This window comes from Eulemur rufifrons, chromosome 2 (assembly GCF_041146395.1).
Source record: "Eulemur rufifrons isolate Redbay chromosome 2, OSU_ERuf_1, whole genome shotgun sequence".
Taxonomy (NCBI): Eukaryota; Metazoa; Chordata; class Mammalia; order Primates; family Lemuridae; genus Eulemur; species Eulemur rufifrons.
Genome location: NC_090984.1, coordinates 87,410,507 through 87,434,880, shown reverse-complemented (window position 1 = coordinate 87,434,880; position 24,374 = coordinate 87,410,507). Strand labels below are relative to the sequence as shown.

At 40.6% G+C, this 24,374-nt stretch overlaps 1 protein-coding gene across 2 annotated transcripts in view; it reads left to right on the top strand.

The window, feature by feature from the left end:
* Window positions 1-24,374, top strand: part of SLC35F4 (solute carrier family 35 member F4) — a 207,089-nt gene that overhangs the window by 160,035 nt on the left and 22,680 nt on the right. For both annotated transcript variants that reach the window (XM_069464986.1, XM_069464987.1), the window contains exons 2-3: window positions 18,735-18,920; window positions 23,233-23,530. In XM_069464986.1, the coding sequence (XP_069321087.1) occupies window positions 18,735-18,920; window positions 23,233-23,530 (484 nt within the window). The remainder of the gene's footprint in view (window positions 1-18,734; window positions 18,921-23,232; window positions 23,531-24,374) is intronic.

Here is a 24,374-nt window from a genome sequence, read left to right as displayed (position 1 = left end):
TGGAATTTCCCATAGAGGTTCCAGTCCTACCTTCTCATTTTATGGATGGGGACATCCAAATCTAGAAAGTTTAAGTGACTTCCCAAGATTACCACCAGATCACACAGCTTTCCCTTACATATTGTCTATTGGGAGCTCTCTGGTCTGAAATCTCATATCCACCACCCCCATTTTTCCCTTCAGAGAGAGAGGAGACAGAGAGAGAGAACTCACCTGCCATTTTTCTCTGCTGTGACAGCTCATCTCTTCATTAGATGAGTGTCTAAGATAGAACTGTCGCATGCACACACCTATTTTTAAGTCCTTTTACTTTCCATTCTTTTTCAACTTTTTAACTTATATTCTTAGTTATTATAAAAAATCTCTCTATTGTTCATTTATCCTTTTTGTCAGTTTCTTATTCCTTGAGAAATAACAACTTTATTCATGAAACTCCACCATTTATGAGCTTAAAGAAATGTTTGCCATCATTGATAAAAGAGTGATGCCAATGGAATACCTGTATCAAAGAAGACAGTCCTAGAGTTTGATATGAAATTGAACAGAATAAATATACAAGGCATCAACACCAAGAATTCTGAGGAAATACACAAAAGTTTCTCTGAGGATCCCATCCAATAATTATCTATGACTTCTTCCTCCTCCTTAAATTTAATTTGCTTTCTTCAGCCACTAACTTTCAAGATAAATATAAAACTGTTTTTATTCAATGTTTTCTTATTTTTCTTAGTGACTTGTTTATTTTATGTGCTTCCTCACTGCAAATGTATATTAATTTAGCAATATTATGCATTGAATGGGATTTTACTACCAATCTGCAGTCAAACCACGATTTATAACTTTGTTTATGTGGGGAAATGCATTTAGAGTTGGACAAACTCCAGTTTGTAAGTCAGAGACTGCCTATGGTATATGCCTTGAGTTTAAGTAAAATTCAATCAGTATTTTTGAGAGCCTCCTAGGCGAAAGGCACCAGTCCAGGTGCTATAATATTCTTCAAAAAAAAAAAAAAAAGTACAGTAATAACAAGGATATACATTATATCATCTAATCCTTACAACAACCTTACTAGGTAGATATTATCCTCCTCCTTGCCAATGAAGAAACTGAGGCTTGGAGAGGAAAGATAACTTGCTCAGGAGCGCAAAACTAGTTAGAGGCAGAGCTGACATTCTATCCTAGGTTGCCTGACTCCTGGGCTCTTTCAATTGTGCTGTGGTGCAGAAATTATGCTCTAAGGAGACTGTGCAGAAAGTCAAGCTGTACCTTCAAAACTCCTTAGAAGCTATGCTGTCAGTAGCTTCTTGGAAAGGTAAGAATTTGTGCTAAACCTCAGGTGGAAAAAAGTTTGCTCTGACTACTGCTGCCTTAGAAATACCTCTTAGTGAATGCTATCTCAAGTTACCGAGAGATCAGAAAGTATCATTAGAGCAACTGCAACTACAGGAGGAGATGGAGATTCTGGGGCTTATAACTGTAAGTGGTTCATTGTTGGGAAGGGAAGGGGATGGAGCGAGGGACACAGACTGCCATCTTCTCAGGGGAGTGTATAACAGGGTTCTTCTTTTGCCATCAAAAAAACTTCTCCTTTATCAATATCAAGCCTCAGATATTTCACTTTGATCTAAACCCCTGACGGAGTCACACAATAAATTGTATATTATAATTAGTCTATTAAGATTTGCCAGAAAGCCTTGAAAGCTAAATCTGTTCCAGGCACCTGCTAATCATACCAACTCAGCATGTCTATCAGTGGTCTCCTTCCAGGAGAGGGAAACACAGGCAACTGCCCAAGATAGTGAGCAGCTGCTTTCATCTCTCCCAGGAGACAGAAGCAGGGACTCCAAAGCAGCCCAGTCCTTGCTCCCCAGATCTTAAATGTGATAGACTCTCAGAGATAACAGCATGCAGTGCTCATGAGAGATCTAAAGGTCACTGTCAGTGCAGTTTCCCTTCCACATTCACATCTCAAAGATGCAAATATGAGACAATTATTGATGCATCTGGAGTTTATTGACTTTCCTGCTAATCACCCAATTTCACAAGTATTTATTGAATGTTTAGTGTGTGCCCAACATCCTTTCATACAGGCATAAGAGATTCAAAACAAGTGGAAATTGGTCCTTGTCCTTAATTATGGCATTTCTAATTCTGTTCATTTATTCATTTAGTCACTTAAAAAATATTTCTTGAGCATGTGTGGCTGGAGATGATAAGACATATACACATTAAACTTATTGAACACAGTAGAGCATAATTAAATGTTACCTTTAGTTTCTCTCCAAGGATCAGGGAATTTAACAAATACTCATGAAAAGCTACTAATTACCAAGCCTAGAGATATAGAAATTGCCAAGACCAGAGATATAGAAATTGCCATGACACAGCCCTGAGTATTAAGAAGCTCACTCCCTGGGAGAAAAATAAATAAATCAGAAATTAGAATACAATATGGTGTGATTAGGAAAGTGCAGTATGCCTAGAGAAGAGCAAATGGTTAAGCAATGCCCCTACAGGTGGGTGACAGTTGAACTAAGTCTTGAAGCTTGAATTTGAGTTCACAGAATGTAGGCCCAGGGGCTGGAGGGGGAGAAGTGGTCAGCAGCCAGGCTGGAGAAAAAGGCAGGCATGAGACTTGTTGTTAACAGTCTTGGAAGTCACAGCTCCCACCTCTCTGACTGCCCCACAAATTCTAGCTCCTTCACCTGGCCCCAACTTTAATCTCTGCCTCCTCTACTCACTGGGACCTCAGACTCCAGCTTTCCGCATCACGGTGAGGACATTGTCCCCAAACAGAAGCTGGAGATCATGGGGCTGACCGTGTAAGTTCTTAGGGACAGCACTCTTGCGCTGCCTGTTGGCCAGTGCCTAGGAACAATTGCCTCATGTGGTTTGTCCAGTTTGAATTTGTTAGCAGCAGGAGGGGGGACAAGTTACTTCCTCATAGCTGGAACTATCCCGCACATCTTGAGTAACTTCACTCAGTTTCAGTGCTGTTTACCTTTCAGTTTCTCAAACCTCTGCCTTCATTCCTATTCCGTTACTTCCTTCACCTCCTCTCCACTGAAACTGCTTTCACAAGTCCCCTGTGATGTCCTTATTGCCAGAGCCAATGGGCATTTCTTTCACCTCAGTCTCCTTGACCTCTTAGCAGTCTTCAGAATGGCTAACTGGTATGTCTTTATCGCAACTCTCTTCTCTTGGATTCTCTCACCTCTACGACTCTGTTTCTGCCTTTGCTCCTCCGTTTTGTGTGCTGGCCTCAGTTTCTCCCACCCTCTAATAACATCCTTCCCCAGGACTGTTCCCCAGGGTGTTCACCCTGGACCCTCTGGGCGTCTTCTCTACTGCTCACAGCTTTAGATAGTTTGTTTCTTGTCCTGCTTTCCATTGCCTCTTTTATGCTAATGCACCCAATTTCCTATAACCAATCCTGTCTTCTTCACACAGACTCTTGTCAGCTTTCTCCAACTGCCTAGTAAATATCTGTGTCTGGATATCTCACCTTAAAAAATGTTCTGGCTTTTCTGTTGACTTTTAACCTTATCTTATGCTCTTCTCTCCTTTATCTGTGGTATTCCACCTATACTGACCTACATTTGGTTCCTATAACACACCAAACTCTTTCCCACCTCAGGGTCTTTGCACATGCTGTTCCTGCTTCCTGAATCACTCTTCCCTCTGTTTTTGCCTATCTGTCGTCTCCTCCCCACCCTTAAAATCCAAGTTTACCTGTAATCTGCTCAGAGAGACATCCCTGGACTCTTATCTGGCTAGACACCACTCTGATATTCTCTATTGCTCCCGCCTCTTGCTTTCTTCATAGTTGCAACGTGTGATTGCCAGTTGATATAATTGCTTACTTTTGCTATATCCATATGTTTGTTTACTAACTGGAAGCTTCACAAGGACTGGGACCATGTCTGTTTTATCAGTTTGGGTCTGTTTGGCACCTATCACAGTGCCTGGCACATAGCAAGTATTAATATTCAGTAAACATACCCAGTAAATATTTGCTGGATACTGAGTGAACTCACAGCCAGACTCTCCATTTCTTCTCTGCAGAAAGATCTTCCACTCCAGGCTTCCCGTGCTGAGCATTGATGTTGGAGATACAGACATGGTATTCTATGCTCCTACAACCTTTGGTTCACATATTAATAAAGAAAAATAAAGTTTCTGAGACAAACTGAACACTGAGCTGAGAGAAACTGAGGGTTAGGTTCTGTGGGATGGGGCTTTGAGGAAAGGATCTGGTTACAGGGTTTTCAAAGCTGAAAAACCACAGGCTGTCTCACAGCCCAGATGACACTTCCTTACGGCTCAGCTTCGCCAGTCTCGAGTCCAGATGGTACAGTTGGCTCCATAGACCACAAACAGTCAGCAGGCTGTCTTCCTGCTGGTTCTGACTAGTTTCCCAAGAAGTAGTTGCCCCATAAGTGTTGTTCTTGTTTCTGGGCTCTTACAATTTCTTATATCTTCTAGGCTCAGAGTCCTGCAGATCCTCATTTCTTTGAATCCCAGGATTTGTCCTTATATTAGCACTTTCCATGTTGGCTTTTAATTGGCCTGTTTTCCAGCCTCCTTGTCCCAGCGTACTGTGAACTGAGGCATGAACTTGGTCTTCAGCCTCTTTGTAGTCCACATAGCCTAATTCAATATCTGGAACATAGGAGACTCCTCAGTAAATGTTTATGAATGAATGAATAAGAGTTGCCAAATCTCCTGTAACCAAAACAAACAATGTCAAGGAAAATTAGCCTCTGGGCTATAGATGTGTAGGTCAGGTTTTTCCCAGTTTCTCTATGATACTGGATAACTTCTATCCTTACATGGCAGCTCCTCTCTGCAGTCCTGGCGGTGAGGAGCATGTGGAGGTGACTTATCCAAGGAAAAGCCAGAAAGGGCCTAATGTGGGGAAGCGGAGGGGTAAGGACAGCAAGAGGAGATGGATTCAAGGAATGTTTGGAAGGTCATGCCAGCAGAAACTTTACCCGATTCCAGAGCCCTTGTAGTAAATTTGTTTATCTTCCAGACAGTGTGAACATCGAAAGAATTATCTTTCACTCCATCAGATAAATTTAGGATTTCGAGAGGAGAGCATGCATAACAAACTGCAAGAGCTGCCTCTACAAGAAAAATTTTAAATATATTGTGCTCAACTGTCAGTAGCAGCACATTAAGCATTCTAACACTTGCATAGCTGCTGTAATTTTCCTCACATGGCTGAAGATGGTGCTCCCAGGAGGTAATTTACTCTCCTTTGTTTACCAAAGAAACAGAAAATATCATTTTTTCCTCATCTTTAGCCAAGAAATGACCCTTACGGTGGAGATTTTAATTGAACATTTGCAACAACTATGGTAGCAGGGAGGTGATAAACATGCCAAATCAGTTTCCCTGAATTCTGGGTAGAAAGATTTCAAGGAGCTTAAAGAAAGTTTCACACTTTCTCCTATGAAATCACAAAGCCATGTCTGATTTTTATGAATCTTTTGCACTGTGAATAAAGGATGATTTTTCTTCTAATTAAACTACCATCCACCCATCCATCCATCCATCTATCCATCCATCTGCATATGTGTCCATCCCCACCTCCCACATAACAGATTTGGGATGGTTCATCCACTCCTTAAATTAACACAATGTCTGTGTTTTCAAAATGTCTATATGGAAAAGTATTTTCTTTCTGTTTGCATTTGTCTATATGCTTTCTCATCTCCCACGTGTTCCTTGATAAATGCCAGTCTGGCTTGTGCCCCTGCCACTCCACCAATGCTCTTTTCAAAGTCAACAGTGACTGTCATGTCACCAAAGTCACACTTTGTACCATGACCATCTTCTCCCATTCTCTTCCTTTGGCTTCCATATTGTTACATTTCCTGGGGTTTTCCCCACCTTTTTGGCTAGTTGTTTTACAGGTTCATACACCTCTACTTGTTGGCTTTCTTGACTATCAGTGCTAGTTATCAATATTTCTTAGTCAGCATTTTCCCTCTGGGTGATCTTATCCCTTGCTGTATTAGCAGTTTGCTAGGACTGCTGTGACAAAGCACCACAAACTTGCTGGATTAAGCAACAGAAATTTGTTTTCTCTAGTTCTGAAGGTTAGAAGCCCACGATCAAGGTGTCGACAGGGCTGCTTTTTTCCAAGGCCTATGAGAGGGGATCTGTTCCATACTTCTCCCCTAGCTTCGAGTGGGACTTTTTTTTTGCAGTCTTTGGGATTCTTTGGCTTATAAAAACATCAACTTGATCTCTGCCTTCATCTTCACATGGTATTCTCTCTGTGTGTGTGTGTGAGAGAGAGAGAGAGAGAGAAAGAAAGAGATTAGGACCCATCTTAACGTTCATTTATTAATAATTTGATTACCTGTATAAATGTGCTATACCCAAATAAGGTCATATTCTCAGGTACTGGGGGTTAGGACTTCAACATGTGACTTTGGGGGAGGAGATGGAGGAAAGGAGGGACAATTCAACTCATAACCGCTCTCATGGCTTCAGTGACTTGTCTATATACTGATGTCTCTGAAATCTGTGTCTCCAGCCCAAATCTGTCTTCTGAACCCTAGACCTGTGTGCCCACTGGCCAGCTCCCCTGGGATGAGTTTAATACACTTTAACTCAATCTGTCTGAGACTGCATTCATCACCCTTCCCCCAAACCAGGTCTTCCTTTTAGCTCCGTGAATGGTGTTCTAACAACTCAATTGTCCTGGACAGAAACTGACACTTATCCCTGACCCCTCCTTTACTCTCATTTCTCCACCTACATTCAATCATTTACCAACTGTGGCCATTCCGTCTCTCCAGTACCTTCCAAATCTACCTCCCTTTGGCCTCGCTGCTGCCACCTCTTCAAGGCTACTATAATCTCTCCTCAAGACTACTCCAGTGGTCTCAAGTCATTCCACCCCCAGTTTTACTTCTTCTCAGTCCATACTCCACATTTTAGAGCAATTGTCTAAAAACCCAAATTTGATCATTCCATTTTCCTACTGAAATCTGGTCAAATGGCAGTGAGTGCATCAGAAATGGACATCAGGCCCAGATTGTTGGTGTTAGGTCTTGCCCTGGACTTTGACGGGAGAGTAGGATTTGGGTGAGGAAGGGGCTTCTATGAGTGTGGAGCTGGGACTAATCATTGTGGGTTTAGGTTCAAGGACCATTTCAGTCCACCCACCTGGTAGGTGTGGATACTCATAACAGTTGTGAAAATGACCTGATCCTGGTTGTTTAGCTTTTCCCATATTCCTAGAGGAAGAAACTTGCAAATAGTTTTATTTAGATTGTGGCTTAATTCACAGCAGAGCTGCCTAAGCAGCAGTCTCTGCCAGTCTGACTGGCACTCCTCCCCTGGGTGACAAATGTGTATGCTAACAGCATTAGCTGTACCCTGGCATGCTCGTCTGCCCATTTCTTTCTGCTAATGAACAAGGTATAAATATTTTGTGAACTCATCCGAGGCTTATGTTTTAAAAGCCCAGTTCCCAAAGGAGAGGATACTTGTGGGCCATTAGCACTGGCGAGGGGCTGTGCGATGAGTTGGCTCCCAGAGTAAAGGCTTGCTTGTCCACCCACCTGGCGTTTAGCACTCTGATAGAAATCACTTGTGTAATTGGCTTTTCCCCTCCTGAACCATGAGAAAATGAGGGCAAGCGCCGTGTCTTCTTGCTCTTTCCTGCACTTAGCAGAGGGCTAGGCATTGCTAGGCACACAAGAGGCATCAATAATGTATTAATTAACGAGTCATCACAGAACTAGGCCAGTAGCCACAGGTCTTTTGGTTTAGCCTGAATCCAGTTTTGAACCATAATAAATTATGAGGCTGCCTTATTAATGCTTTGTCAAAATCTATCAATCAAGAAACTCACCAGCGCTATTTGGAAGAGAATGTGTTCCAGGAGAGCCTTCTATGGAGGAATTTGTAAGCAGAGGGCTTCTATAGTCAGCAGGGAGTATTTAGCAAGGTTGCAGGGCAGTAGTGATGTTACGTGGTGCATAGGATTTTCGTAGCAGTTGTGTACACCTGTGTGTGGGTGAATAACCTGGTTCAAGTTACAAGGAAATCAGGACTTTGGGGGAGAAGGGACAAAGGCTCAGACAGAAGAAAATTGATATGAAAGCTTAATGAAAGGCAAACAGGGTTCTTTAAGGAAGCAAGCTCAATATATGAAAATCCAGAATTAGAAAACAAATTAGAATCAGTCGCTTATTTGAACAAGATATTATTTCAAGCATAAGCACTCCCACTGCATCTAAAATGTGATTTTAAAAATACCATTAAGTTAATTTGTGTGTGTTTTAGGAAAATATATATATGGTATTTTAAAAAGCAAAGTAGTTATATAGTCTTAATGCCAGCATCTTACTACCTAAAAGAAAGAAGTGTTTATTCAAAGGTAGAACATCTAGAACTTTGCTTAATACTCTAGGAGTAGCTGAACTATAGACTTATACCAGACAGAGATAACATTTGCTCTCCTCATACAGCATAGCATTTTCTTATATATTAACAGTTTGATTCAATTTTGTGAACTGATCTCGTTGAGAAATGTTTTAAAGTGAATCCTGAATTTCTTTTGGTCTTCTTGGGTTAAAGTGAATATTTTAGAACCATCAAGACAGGCCTTTTCACTGTATGGAAATGCATCTTCATTTGCTGTTGGCATCAGAGTGGCTGGGTGATGCGGGGGAGAAGCAGTGTTGGTGCATCTGAGCGATCCTCCCTCTGCACCCTCACCTGGGGATCAGCTCACCCTCTTGCGGCAGGGACTTCCCACTTCTCATCAGTGGGAATTGGTGGGAACAGCCGGCTACACCCCCTTAAAGATGTCTGCCATTGGGTCCTTACGGGCAAGCTGGGAAGAGATCCAGAAAATCTTCCTAAATGCTCTCAAGGGGTCCCTTCCTAAGAGCAGAGACTGTCACCCACAGAGATGACTGCAATACAAAGAGAACTAGTGAGTGAAGACATCATAGAGAAAGGGAACAGACAAGGTGAGGACAGGGCTGCAGGGGTGGGTGCATGTGAAGGCCCGGGAGAGTCGGGATCAGATGGGCTCTTGGTTGCAAACCACAGAAATCCTTTAGGGCTGCTAAGCAAACAGATTTACTGGCTGGCTTTGGGAGGAGAGAATCACAGAACCTTGGGAAAAATAGAGCAACTGAGGGCCCTGCAAAGCCAGGCAGCTGCAACAATCTGGCCAGGCTCTGCTGTTGCCATCAGTGCCCAACACCCTGTTGCTACTGCTACTTGTGAGGTTTTAACCAGCCTGCAGGATATTCGCAGTGTGGATGGAGCATCTGATCAGCTAAAACCAAGTCCTGCCTACACCTGTTGCCAGGAGCAGGAAGAGTTATTTGGCTTCCTTCAGCTTCCTTTGTGGGTTGGGGGGCACTGTTTCCCACTAAGGCTCGTACAATGGAAGAGGGGGAACTCCTCCTAAACAGGAAGGGGATTGGGTGTCAGGCAGCTAAACACAGGACAGAGGGCCAAGTATGCACATTATAAAACATTTAGGGAGTTGACGACTGGGCTGAGAGATTTTTAAAATTACTGTTTGTTCTTTTGCAATGAAAAGCACTTTCTATTATCTGGGAAATTATTTAAGACCAGGACTATCACCAAAAAAGCATTTGAAAGGCAATTTTGTGGTGTTTATGCTGATTCATATCTAGGATCAGCAAAATAGATTCAAATTCTTTTCTAAAGTACCTTGGGAATACTTAAAAATCCATTTCAGATTTCTATGAATGTTCAGCAGAAATCATCAAGGTTACCCCACAATCTAATTCTGCGGATGTCAGAAGGTGTAGGGAGTAACAGGGTTGGGTAGACAGATTCTAGGTCTGGACAAGATGAGAAGTAGCTGGAATTAGGAAAACGACTTTAGGCAATAAAACATGGGTGTGTTTAGAGCTATAATTGAACACAGAGGTCATCCTTGGGCAGCACTGAGGAGATAAATCTTGATACTGGAGGAAAATATAGGACCAGAAATGATCTAAACAAACTAGTATTAAGGGTGATATTTCATTGGGAATAGGGAGCCAGAGAAAATGCATCTCGGCACCAAATCCTAGAGTCGCCTGAGCAAAAGTGGAGCTCCTCTGGCATACACAGGCCCAAGGTAAGGGGCTCTATAGTTGCATTGTGCAAGGTCATGACTGGGAAGAATAACTATGACTGACTGACATGCACAAGGTACTGTCATGTGCATTATTAAAGTTCTTAATATCATTATAATTAATATTATTACTAATGTTCCTTCTACCATTACTATGTGAATGCTTGGATCCTAGCCAGGGAAAAGAAGGGTCCCACTGCAATGCACATTTCTAAAAGGGACAGCCTAGCTCTCCATGAAGCGTATGTTTTAGATCCTACAACTTCCAAATAGGTATCCTCCCTCCGGGTTCTCTCTGTGCTGTGTATCTTTCCCTCTCTTGCCAGTTTTGCCTTCCGAAACTCTGCTTTCAGGCCATCACCCCTCTACAAAACACCTCATTTGCTCTCCACAATTATTAAAAGGCAAATCCACGTGTTCCTTTGTTGGAAGCTGGTCTCTCCACTTTCTGAACAATAGTCATCCTTATTTTCTGTACCACTGAATTGCTTCCCCTAATATTTTTAGGTATTCTTGGGAATATATATTGTCTTATCTTCCCAACAAGATCGTTACCCTCTTGCATACAGAAGGAGCTCAATAAAGCTGATTAGATGAGATGGAAAAGCAATGAGCCACACCAGAGAGAATATGGGCTCTGGAACTAGACACACTTGAGTTTTAATCCTTACTTGGGCTATTGGGGATTCATTTTCCTCATCTGTAAAATGGAGATAGTATTAATAAAATCCACCCAGTAGTATTATTGTGAGGCCTGGAGATCATATACATAAAGGTTTTGACACATAGTAGGTGTTAAATGAATGGTAGGCATTTTTATTTTTACATCGTAAAAATAGGTAGCAGTGATATACTCTTTAATTTTAAAGTCAATTATAGGTATAGAAGATAAATTGTATACTAGATAGAATAAATTAACACTGTTTTAGGGATGAGAGGTTTATAGCACAAATATGATGATTAGTAGTCTTGTCTTTCATGTACAGATTTTAGAAAAATAAAAAATAAATTATCAATTAAAATTTTTTTTTAATCACTTTAATTAATATGCATGTGAAAGCACCCAAATAATTCAGATTTACATTTTGAAAATCTAGCTTCTAGGTAATGGATATTTAATTATCATTTGTAAGAAGATAATTAGCAAGTCTTTAAAAAACATTTTTAATATGAAATGTATAAAAATACAGACAATAGTATAACCAACAGCCAGGTTATTTTAAAAGATATTTACTTATAAAATGAATGAAGAGTTTTCATAATTACAAAGAGTAAATAGTACTTGGTAAGTAAAATGGAACCGTGCTGAGGGGTTTCAGCTTTTAGAGAGTAAAGTGACGCAGACTGGAAATGGAAAGTTTCAATTGCTTATACACTGACCATCCACCACGCAGACTCCTTTCAATAATTCTAAGGCTACGTGTTTGCCTAAGACGAGAGCGAGAGTAACCGTTAGGCAAATTCCATGTGGATGTCTATGAAAACCCTGCTAAAACTGATGACAATAAATAATCTTACCATAAGGGAATATTTATTGCCATTGTAATTCAATGGAATGTGAGTAAAAAAAATAGGCTGAAATATAGCTTTTCATATAATCTTCCAATGAGTTATTGATATCTTATCTCTTTTTGTAAGAAAAAAATGCCAGAGCAATAAGTATGGCTTCCAACAAACACCAAGTCAAAAATTCAGGATTACATTTCTGTCTTCAATGTTTAAAACATCTTAGTCATGGGGAAGGTCATGGATCTTTAAAAGAAACACACCCTATAAAAGATTAATTGAAAACAGTCAAAGCTAGTTTTATGGTTAATATGTAATAGATGGTTTGCTAGAGCTTGAAGGGAAGAATCATTAATCAAAGAAGCTTCAAGCTAGTAGGGACTTAGGAGAGCATGTGACCTAACCTGACTTTGAGATTATAATATTGTTGTAGGAACATGGTATATTGGCTTTCCTTTGCTTTTCTTTTCCATATCCTCTTTCCACCTTCTCCACCTGACTTTCTCTGGGAGCTAGAGCTATAAAGACTAAAGAAAGGCTGTCTTGTCTCCTGGGTTTGGTATATTGAGTTCCTGCAGGATATCGAAGGAAAGGACTATTCTCAGAGTCCCTGGGCTGGGTACCTGCCTTAAGTAAAGGTTATAGCCCAAGTCAGGCAACTCTTTTCTTCCAGTTTCTTCTAGTCACTCCATCCCCCGTTTCTTCAGGCCCAGGTATAGTAAGTGCTATGGTTAAATCTGAGTACTGTGTTACCACCTGTGATTTATCACATAGAATGTTTCCCAAATTTTCACTTACATTGGAATCACCTGGCAGGCTCCTTAGACCATAAGTTACCCCACTGCAGAATTTCTGATTTACTAGGTGTGATGTGGGTGCTGAGACTTTGCATGTCTAACAAATTCCCATGTGATGCTGGGGTGGGGGCTTAGAGAACCGCTGCTCTACGGCCATCTATCTTGACTACCTTTTTGTAAATTATCCTAATTTGAGTTTTCCATCTCTTCCTTCTGGAACACTGGCTAATAGAAATGGCTATAAAAATTAGTTGAAAATAGACAAAGTTTTTTTTGTGGTTAAACATGATTTGCAGGTACTTTTTGAAAAATCTTCAAGTGAAAGAAGAGAAAGCTATAGGGATGTAGGAAATCACTTTGTCTAATCCTTTCATTTCAAACTGAAAAGAATGTGCACAAAGAGAGGTCAAGTGATTTACCAGAGGTGACACCGGCAACTGGTGTTCTGCTTGTCAGGAGAGTCTTTCTAGGATGCTATGCTGCCTCTTGTCATAGAGCAATACCCACCCCGCCCAACACACACATACCTGTCCTCTGGGTTGTGTTAATTGCCTTCTGTGTATCCATTATCTCTGTCTTTAGTTTGGGACACCAGATCTACATGTGATGTTTACCTCATAATTTGGGGGCAAGTAGGGATGAAGTCACTAGCTCAGTTTTCAGTTTTTTAGTACTTAGTAAAGCCAGCTGCTTCATTGAGCTTTTGTGCATGTAGGAGATAAAAGTCAATGGTGGTTCTACTTGTATCTCTTTGAGGTATCTCCATATTGCTTTCCACAGAGGTTGCACTAGTTTGCAGTCCCACCAGCAGTGTATGAGTGTTCCTGTCTCTCCGCATCGACGCCAACATTTGTTGTTTTAGGACTTTTTGATAAAAGCCATTCTCGCTGGAGTTAAGTGATATCTCATTGTGGTTTTGATTTGTATTTCCCTGATGATTAGAGATGTGAGCATTTTTTCATATGTTTATTAGCCATTAGTCTATCTTCTTTTGAAAAGTTTCTGTTCATGTCCTTTGCCCACTTTTTGAAAGGGCTGTTTGATCCCAAGAATGGAAAAACAAGCACCACATGTACTCGCCATCAAATTGGTTTTAACTGATCAGTACTTAATCACTTAAATGCACATATAGTAATAACATTCATCGGGTGTCGGGCAGATGGGAGGGGCAGGAGGGGATGGGTATATACACACCTAGTGAGTGCGGTGCACACCGTCTGGGGGATAGACATGCTTGGAGCTCTGAATCGGGTGGGGCAAGGGCAATATACGTAACCTAAACATTTGTACCCCCATAATATGCTGAAATAAAAAAGAATAAAAAAGGCAATCGTAGGGCCCTTGTTTGGACTATAACTGGGAGTTTGATCTCTCTGTATCTCCCAAGTCATCTTATACATGCGCTCATGGAGACTTACGTGCCTCTTTGCTTCTCACCCACAGTGCTGTCTGAAGACCTTTTCCTAGTTAATCTGTTTCAGCTTGGCTTTTCAAGTTGTTATCTGGAAACCTTACACCTTACCCTCAATCTGTTGAAGCAGCTGCTTTAGTCAGTGCATGTAGTTCTTCTCCCTTTTTGCTTTGAAGTTCCTAGAGTGAACACCCGAGGCACCATCTGCCCATCTCTACCTATCCTTTCTTGAGAGCTGCAGCCTGTTGCAAGGTTCCCACCCCTGGTCACAGAAATTAGACAAGGCATCAGTATAGTACACAAGTCCCTCAGAGTTTTTTACTCTGGGCAACTAGATTTCTCTCAGAAGTTTAAAGCTGTGAGATTAAAAATTTAGGAGCTCAGAACAAACAGATTTTCTGCAGAGAAAAGCAAGCAGCAGACCAGTGAGAAGAAATGAAGCCGGCACCCAGTAGTGAGAGACAGAGAGATAAGAGGGCTGTCTGGCTGCACCAGACTCCTGGTTCTAGTTATTCCTGAGGTTTAGGGACATCTTGGCCATCCAGTCCCTTTAGGTTGCTAAGCTTCTAAAAACTCTCCATTTAGTATATGAAGCCAAGTGTTCTAATTAATAAAGTACCACTAATAGTCATTTTTGTTTACCTGCTCATTATTAGTTATAATAGTCTGAATTTATTGAGCCTTTCCTCTAGGCCACTTAATCCACACAACATTCCTCAGAGGTGAGTTTAACAGAGGAGAAAACTGAGGCTGAGAGATTACGTGCCCACCTTCTGGTTCAATGTTGTGCAGTGTACACGGCAGAACCCATATACCTATCAGGCCTCCCAGATTTAGACAGCCTGGGCTCTTAACCATTCTGTGCTGTCTGAATATCAATTAGACAGTTCCTTTTCAAGTAACAGGCAAAGTAGAGGAATGGGATTTCCAATGCTCTCTTGTACTCAGATTTCATCATACCTCTGAGTATTTGTTCCCACAGTGTCCTCTGGCTGTATTGCCTAGTCCTCAGCCTAAACCTCTGCCTGATTAAGTCCTGTTCATCCTTCAAAGCCACCTTCGATGTAACCTCCCATAAAGCCTTCCCTGCTTCGGGCTTCTGAATTAATCATTTACTCCCTTTCTTTTTGCTCCCCAGTTCACGTTAAATTATGGTAGTTGGTTACATGTCTGACTTATACTAAGTTGAGAGCTCCATGCAGGTGTGGACTACATAGTCTTCATTTGTCCAACTCTGCTTCTGACACAATACCTGCCCCATAATAGGTGCCCAATAACTACTTGTTGAATCAAATTAAATTTGGGAGCTTGCAGAGCCCAACCAATGCAGATAAAGAAATCATATTCTCTTGCCTGCACAAATAAGAAAAATGGCCCAAGATGGTCCTTTTGCTACGGGTCAGGTGAACACATGTCACTAAGAGGGATAAAGTGACCATCTAGTGTGACTAATAAGAGGCTTCCAGCCCATCACTCCTAATTCAGCTTACTCTCAATACCTATTAAAGTCTGAACACTGCTCACTAACTGAATTTGCAATCCCTGCTTCCACTCAGGCACTCACTGTGGCATAGAAAATAGAAACTAGATACAATTTATTTATGATCTTTGACTGCATCCCAGACAACATTCTGAATATTTATTTTTGTCAGGGCTGGCATTAGATTGAGTGGTACAAGACCACAGAGGATGAGACAGTGTCTTCATTTCCACGATGGGAGATAACTACTTCATGGCCCGAATGTGCCTCTAGGCCTGGCTCTGAAGTTTAAAGTATGCCTTTTTAGGACAGTGATTTCATTATCTCTTGTGGCTGAACTGTCCTCAGGTCTCTTCCACAAACTGACCGGTGGGAGGCAGCTGGTGGCAGGCAATGGGCTTTGAGGTACATCGCGTAAGGAACGGGAAGGACAGAAGCCAGGACATATTTCATTGAGAATGAGGAAGCAAGATAAATTACTGGTGTGGTTTGCAAATTCAACACTTGGTAGCTACACACAAGTTACCAACTTTTTAGGGAACTATGGACAATATTTTATCTTGATCCTGTCTCCACTTGCTACCCAACCTATTTTTAGACTTCCTCCTTTGCACCTACAATTGCCAAGTGATCACTAAATGAATTCTGATATTAACCTAAGAAAAGATGAGGAGGCACATCTTAGGTAAAAATAAATTTTAAAAGATACTTGAAAGATAAATTTAAAAAGACTCTTGGAGTATCTGAACATCAGCCCGTTTTGAAGAGCCTGAATAATTGAGAGTTCACTGAATTTCAGGTAGCCTCTTTTTACTGAACTTGAACTATTCAATTAGAAACATAGTTGTGCAAAGTACAGTAAACATTCTGAATATGTAAAATAAGAACCTTATGTATTTTGACGCTTTTGTAATAATATTAACATAGCATTAATTTAAGAATAGTAATCAGTATGTGATGCTTCTGTTGACTTTTTGAGTAGCTGTACATTTTTTAAAATTCAAGATTAAATAATAAATATTAATTAGCTCAATTTAAGACACTTAATAATAGATGGTACAGATAAATACATTTTTATATACCTCTACTTATTTTTCCAAGATTTAGAAGAAAAAAATAAGACAAGCTCTTGTCATGCATGCAGAAGCTTTGACTATGGAACTAACACTCTCACCTAAGGTTGCACTGTTCTGCTTGGTTCTTGTTGGAGGTTCTTGGTTCATGTTGGTTCTTAATGGTTCAGGAACTCAAGCTTTCTTTTTTACTGGACACCACTGTTTCTCGAGGTTCTGATCTGATTGCTTCAAGTGATTACTCACCTAGTACATAACATGATGGATTCAATGCCAAATTAAAGCCAGGATGCCATTGATATTCCAAGATTTTAGTTTTCATTTGACATTTTGACCTCCTTTCTATCATCTCAGAGATACCACATCAAGACAAAGCCTCCATGACCCAGAGGGAATGAGAGCCTCTGTTTTCCACTGTGTATCAGTGAAGGAAGAGTAAGCACAAATGCTCTGAGTGGTCAAAGAAGCATACCTGTTTTGGAGATAATGTCCATCAGTGTCCAGGTTGATTTTGGTACTTTATATCTAATCACCCCGGTCAATCCACATCAGAGTCAACAAATATGGTCTGAGGTCACACTATGTATACAACATTTTACTTGTTCTTAGAAACCATAAAAAGAGTGTAGGATTTATACAAATAATTGTGGCTATATGTATATATATGTAATTATGGCTATACGTATATACATGAGTTGACATGCGCATATTTTCTAGCTCTGACAACTGAGAGGGCCAATAACAGTGAGCTTACCCACAGCCAGATATTAGTTTCTAAATACTCTTTTCTAAGGAAATAGGAATACTTGGAGAAAGGATTGATTCTAGGAGTGGGGCAGGGAAAATAAAAGATGAGCCTAGAGCATTTTATAATGCCAGAAAGTAAAGCAAAGCTCAAAAACAAAAGAAAATAGGGACATGTTAAAGGAACTCAGAAGCCAATCTGAAAGATCTCTCCATAGCCAAAGCTAGAATAAGTTGAGCAAAAGAATAAACAATGCAGTTTTGATCCTAAGCCAAAGTGTGAAATAAATATTCATGAGTCCATAAATATATTAATAAATAAATAAATTGTTGAAAAAATAAAGGAAGGAAAAGAGACAGATTTTCTTTACAGAAGAATTTCAAATAATATGTGTAGACACTCCTTTCAGAAGATGAAGTTTAGCACCTCATCCCTCACTCCAGAGTGTGGACTGGACTTAGTGACAGGCTACCAAAAGATAGAGTATGGGAAGGGGACAAATAAAGACAATGGAGACACCTGGCAAACACTACCCTGGTCAGGTGGTCGTAGTCAGTGTCATCTGTAACAAGTCATATTGGTAGCATGTAATGACTGACATTATACGATAAGGATACTTCCCCTCTGCGGTGTTCTTTCCAACCCGTGAGCCCAACGTAGCCATGAGAGAAAACATCTGGCAACCCTGGATTGAGGAAATCCTATGAATACAAAATACTTCAACACACTCCTCAGAAATGTCAAGGTCATTAAAAACAAGGAAAGACTGACAAACTGTCGCAGGCCCTCGGGGGATGCAGAGGCATGATGACTGAATGTAATGCGATCTCCTGAATGAGGTCCTGAAATAGAAAAAGGACACCAGAGATAAAACTAGTGAAATCGAAATGAGGTTTGGAGTTTAGTTAAGAGTGATGTACCCATGTTAATCTCTCAATGTTGACAAAGGATGGGGGATGCTGGGACGGGCCCTTCTGAGCACAGCGCCCTGTGGACGGCACTGGTTGCAGGCCCACGAAGCCTTGGGGGTTCATGGACTGTTAATCAGAATAGGAGGGGGCTTGGTCTGTGGGTCCTTGTCCTGGAGGCTGGGTTTTCAGCTAGAACACTGGATAGAGGCTAGTGGTGATTAGGGAGACATAACAAAATTGGATTTTAGTGATCAATCTGCTGGAAAAGTGTACAGTCGATTTGATAGGAAACATTATTGGCAGTCTTCCCAGTTAGGAATTTGACAGTCAGCCTTGAAAAGAAAAGGGTGGAAGCATGCATAACACTGTTTTCCTTGCCTTAAACTATAATATTTGGCTGTGTTAACAATTTTGATTCAGGGCACAAGTAGCAACCCAAATACCGTCTTCTAATGTTCATTTCTTTGTTAATGATTTTATCTAAAAAGACTCTTTATCTCAGAGACACAGACCTTGCCAACATAGCATTTTCATTTTAGGAGCCCCTTTGTAGAATTTGTAATGAGCTCATCAGTTCTGCGATTGTTGCTGCCATATATTTTACTGCCAAGGCATTTAAAATCTGCTTCCAATTTGTCCTCCAAGAAGTTCTGAAACCAGTATGAACTCTGTCTTCCAGGTACCTCCAGATCATCAGTCACGCGATGTAAACCAGGAGCCAACTGCCCCAGTTCACACAGTGGCATCAGTAGACAACTGTCCCCTCTGTCTGTCACAGAAGATTCCTCTGCTCCTATTCTTGAACTTCAGAGCCGAGGATCCTCAGGAGTGTGTGGACATAGAGTTGAGAGACAGAACAGATCAGGTATGTGGGAGCTTCAGTATGTTTTGGTAACCTTCTAACCAGCCGTGAAAGATCTCACCATTGGCACAGAGTGCAGAGATGTTGCATAGATTCTTATGCGTGGATGTGGGAAGTTTTATCAAGTGGGAGGCGAAGGAAGAATGGAAATGTATAGCTACAGTCTATAATAATAGTGGTATACAGTGTAGCAGAGAAACCAAACACCAAAACCTGTTGAAGAACTTAACACACGGTTGGACAATGACTTCTAATGAAGTTTACAAGGTAGCTAGTTTTCTCATCTTCAAAATGTCCAAATCCAGCATCTTTTATAATATCTCAGCCCTGGGATTCAGTAACAGCACAGTCTGCCCATTCTGAAAAGAATAAAAACTCTAGTAACATCACAGAGCCTGCTTTTATCCTCATCAGGACTCCCAGTTCCTGGAGCCCTTCTAGTTTTCCCAATGTCACACTTCCTGCAGGGGACTGCACTGGCCTCCCTCGGCAGCATTTTCTGATCAATCGAGACCTTTAGCCTTTCCTCACATCCACGTGACCACTCACCAAGTCCTAGGTTACAGAAATTGCTAAACTGATAAATCTTGCAACTATGACCATGAGTTTCCCAGCAAATTTATCATTGTTAATTGCAGGTGGGTCCACTGGGCTGCTGCCCAATACTTTCACTTATTGGTGGTGGACATTGTATTGCCTTCGCCAGAGAATACTTTCCAGCCTCAAGTCATATTCACTTCCTCTCATTGCGTGACCATACTTACACCTTTCCAAAAAGAGCAAGACAATTGTTTGCTAACAAACACTTTCCTCTCTCCCTCAGAATTTCTCTCTGCTTTTGTTTACCAAGTACCAGCATCGTGGGTCGCTTTTGGCTTGTGTGTCTTTCTACTTTCAGGTGTTAGCTTCATTACCCGTGTCCCTGACCACCTCCTCGACATCTCTCCTGCCTGTATTTTCAACATCTCCCTTTGCCTTTGTCCTTCAGCTTGGCTGGCAACATACTAAAATCTCTCTTATCCTTAAGAACAGTAACAACAACAACAAAAACAAAAAAGTGTGCCATTTAAAATCACTAGGTAGGAAAACAACACAACAACAAACCAACCCCAGAACTTTGAGAAAACTGGCTTTAAAAAAAAGAAGGAAAATGGCAGCTCAGAGGATTCAGTTAGGGGCAGGGGATAAACAATGGGTTAGAGGAGTTGTGAAAGCCTCTTCTAGTGTCCTACTAATTTTAGAACGGATTTTTTTATATGAGAAAAGATATTTTTCAAAAATAATATTTTGACATGGTCTCTTAGCAACTATATGAACCCCAAAGCTAAAACCCTTTTTTTAAAAAAAAGTGAGGAAAATCTTAAATCTTCAGAAAGTTTTTAATTGGCTTTAATGAATTACAATGATATTAATATCCCATTTGTTCATGAAACAGAATATTCCAATTAATTAAATATGCTGGTTAATAAAAATGTGCCCTATCTATCATATACAGATTACAAATTTCAGAGACTATACCATTAAAGATCAGCTGGAACATGATTTACTCTTTCTGTGATTATTAGAAGCTCTTGGGGATATTCCAGTGCACCAAAGAGAAGAGAGAATAGGAGAAAAATCTGAAAAGCAGCTCACTATGCTTTCATGGATATTATGGTACTTAATCTCAAAATGAATCCCATGACATAGATATTATCATTGTTTGATAGAAAAAGAAACTAAGACTGGAATACAACATGTTCTCAGAGCCATACAATGGCAGAGCTAGGACTTAAACTCATGTTTCCAAACTTCCATGGCCTCTACCATGAATTTGCATAACTCTAATAAAGTTTCATAGAAATGGATAGACTTTCTGATAAACTAATTTAAATGATCTATATATACAAAACTATAAATCTAAGCAGGACTATAGAAAATCATGTTTAAAATGATCAGAAAATTAAGAGCTCTGGATATCCAATATTTCTATGCTTTGTAAAATTAAAAAATCAGAAAAATTAGCCTAGTTAACAGATAAAGGATGAGGTCAATACTATGATACTAAAAAGGGATTTAGGTGATTACTGGTATTAATATCATCAAAAGCACTGTCCATGATATGATAGTGACATAGATGTAGTCTTCAAAGAAAGTGACAATAAAGGCAGATATCACCTCAAGGGGATACTTAAAATCTTTGTAAAATTATTCCTCATTTGTGAGATAGTCCCTGGAAATAATGAGATTTGAAATGTAGTAGGGTATACCTTTCTCTTAAGTATCACTTCTTAATTCTCACACAAGACTACCATTTCTGCCAAGAAGAAAACTTTTTCTCCAAACAATTTCTGAAACTTCCAGTGCTTGAATGGAAAGCTAAAGGCTGAAAGCTGTGACATATGAATATTCAGAATAAAGTTTGGACCCCTAGTGGGGTCACACTGACTTGGGTTGTCTTCGACCTTGGACAACCCTTAACATGAGTCTCACTTTTTCATCTGTAAAGTGGGAATGATAATACTTCTTAATAGGACAGCTTGTGTTCTTTTCCCAGCCTCTCAACACAGGAGTCTCTCATTGTCTCCTCTTATTTATCCTAATTTTTTTCCCCTCTATTCTCTGCATGAGGCACATGGGCACAGAGGAAATTTGCCGAACTGTTATCAAGAGCAGGTGTCATCTGTACATAGTGGAGGGAGCTGGCTCACTCACACTCCCAGACTCATCTCAATGTCACTGCATCACCAAAGTTTCTTCTGAGCATTTCCCACCCCACCCCTTAACAAGTGCTTCTCTGCCTCACATGGCCCTGCATCTGTTGGAGTTGGCCCTTCCCACACTGTATTGAATGTGTTTGCTGGCTTTCTGCTAGACCATGAGCTCAAATCTTTCATCTTTGAACCCCTGAGACCCAACTAGCTAACTAGCTCCCAGTAGAGTCTCCATAAGAGTTTATTGAATAGATGAATAAAAGAATTCCAGTTTTGATCTTCCAGAGCCCTAGGCCCTGAGAATTCAGTATTGTTTCTAGGACTTAGAAGTCATATAGTAATTGCTATGTTCATAGTTATTTGGTTTAAATTACCTAGTGAAGAATTTACTTTCAAGGCCTGCTTCCTCCTTCCCCCAAATGATTACATCAGAAAGCCTTAACTAGATAAAGGTTTTTAGCACAGTGGGGCAGTCATGCCTGGCTCATTAAGCAGTAGGAACACATTTCAGCAGGAGGGCCAGAATGTTCTAGAGAAGTACAGTGAGAAGCCCTATCCACTACCATTTGCAATCTGTGGGCTTCACCACTTTCTTAAACCCTAGAATAGACCTTGTGCTTAAGGGAAATGCCTGGAGAGACAAGAGAATCTTGCAGCCAACTCTGTCTCCTTCCCCAAGGAGTCTACTGTCTGGGATCAGTTTGGAGACTTGGGGTGACCTCTACCCCTGTTTAACTTCCTAATAGGTACATGAATTCATTATGTTGAACTTGTTTTTTCCAACAGGGGAGAAGGCCTCTATGAATGTTGCTTTCAGAGAGCTTTGGCTATTTTGATGTGAAAAGAAAATGCTATTAAATCTTCTTATTAAATGTAAAAGTACAAAGGAGAACTTACTGTGCTCCCAGAGATACATTAAATAGTAATTTGTTGTGAAGTAGAAAATGGCTTTGTGTAATCAGGACTTGCTCTGTTCTTGGGACATATTGCTGTTCAATTTAATAATCATCTTTGCTGTAAGTTTTTAAAAAATCTCAGTGGAATATAAAAACAAATATTTATTTCTCACTCACTTTTCATGTTGGTGGATACAGAAGAGCTTTGGCTAGGTTCTGCTCATTCCCCTACACAGACAGAGAGAACAGCTTCTATTTGGGATTTTACATTTTAGTGATGGGGGGAAGAGCAAGAGAGCTGGTCGGGTGGTGCGATGCCTCTTAAAGCTTCTGCTGGGAGGTGACATACCTCACATCTGTTCACGTTTGATTGGAGAAAGCAGGTCACAAAGCCAAGGCCAAAGTCTTTGGGGGCTGAGATGTGTAATGCTCTTATGAGAAAGGAGATAGCGCACACTAGAGAACAGCATGGCATCCATCAAGTTCATGAGCAGTTGCGTGGACTGGATGGGGGTTCAGATACACACTGTACTTTGAATAGCAGAGATGACAGAGAGAAAAATGAGCCAGAGTTATCAATCCTTCAAATAATGGTAGAAAAGAAAAACACTGGTGGTTCTACTGTCTGCCTCTTTGGTTTCATCTATCTTTTTTAAGGAGCTGACACATTTGATTGCTGTTTTATAACCTGATTTCCACACATTTGTATTCCTTTCCTGTTTTCAGCGGACGATGGGACACAGACTCATTCTGAGAACAGCAGCCAAGAAAACAGAATCAAGGCTCGCTGCCTGTCCTGCACGTCCATGGTTCTGAAGGCCATCTGGGGACTCTTAATCATCTTGTCAGTATCATCGTCTTGGGTTGGAACCACACAGATTGTAAAAATTACTTATAAGAACTTCTATTGCCCATTTTTCATGACTTGGTTTTCAACAAACTGGAACATTATGTTTTTCCCAGTCTATTACTCTGGTCATCTGGCCACTGCTCAAGAAAAGCAATCTCCAATGAAAAAATTCAGGTAGGTTTCATGTTAAATGGTCAATAGGAGATGTTTGAAAATAGGTATTATGCAGCTATGTATATTTTTATATCTTGGGTATATAATAAGTTGAGTTCTTTTGGGGAGCAAGGAGAATCAGGTAACAAAAACTAAAAAGCAGAGTCAGCTCTCCCTTAAAAACACCGTCTCCCCTGTACTGACGCTTTTGCATATCTGATCTTATTTCATCATCATTGGTGGCAACATCCACCTTTTAAGGAGGTGTTATTATCCCCAATTTAACACAAGCAGAGTTTCAGAAAAATTAAATGATTCCTCCAAGGTCACACACTTATAAATAATGGAACCCAGATTTAAATCCAGATCTATTTGTTTCTGAAAGTCATGTTTCAAAAGAATGTTCTAGTGTCTCAGACCCAGGGGAAAAAAAAAGCTGTATTAATCAGAATAATGGTTATATAAACACTTGTTCAACAATCCTGACCCTGTTGCTTAAGCAGATGAAATGACTTGACTTCATGCCATGGGAGCTTTGGCCCTGGGAAAGTTCGCTGGCTAGAAGCACATGGTGTCTTGCCTGTGTCTTCACTAGCTATGGACAGTGGTGGTTGGGCTTACCTAGAAGTCCCACGGTTCTGGTGGCTGTTCTGTGCTAAACCTTGCTTCTACAGCCCCCTCTTAGAGAGCTCAGGATGCCGAGTGTCATCCAGCCCTGCACAGCACTCACGAAAGACAAAAGCAGCATGTGGGTCAAAGTACCTTTGTTAGTAAACAGCTCCTCGAAAAGAAAAAGCCCAACACTAAGGAATGACTTTCAGGACAGCTGCTATGATCACCAAGAAAAAAAAGTAGTGAGGGACCT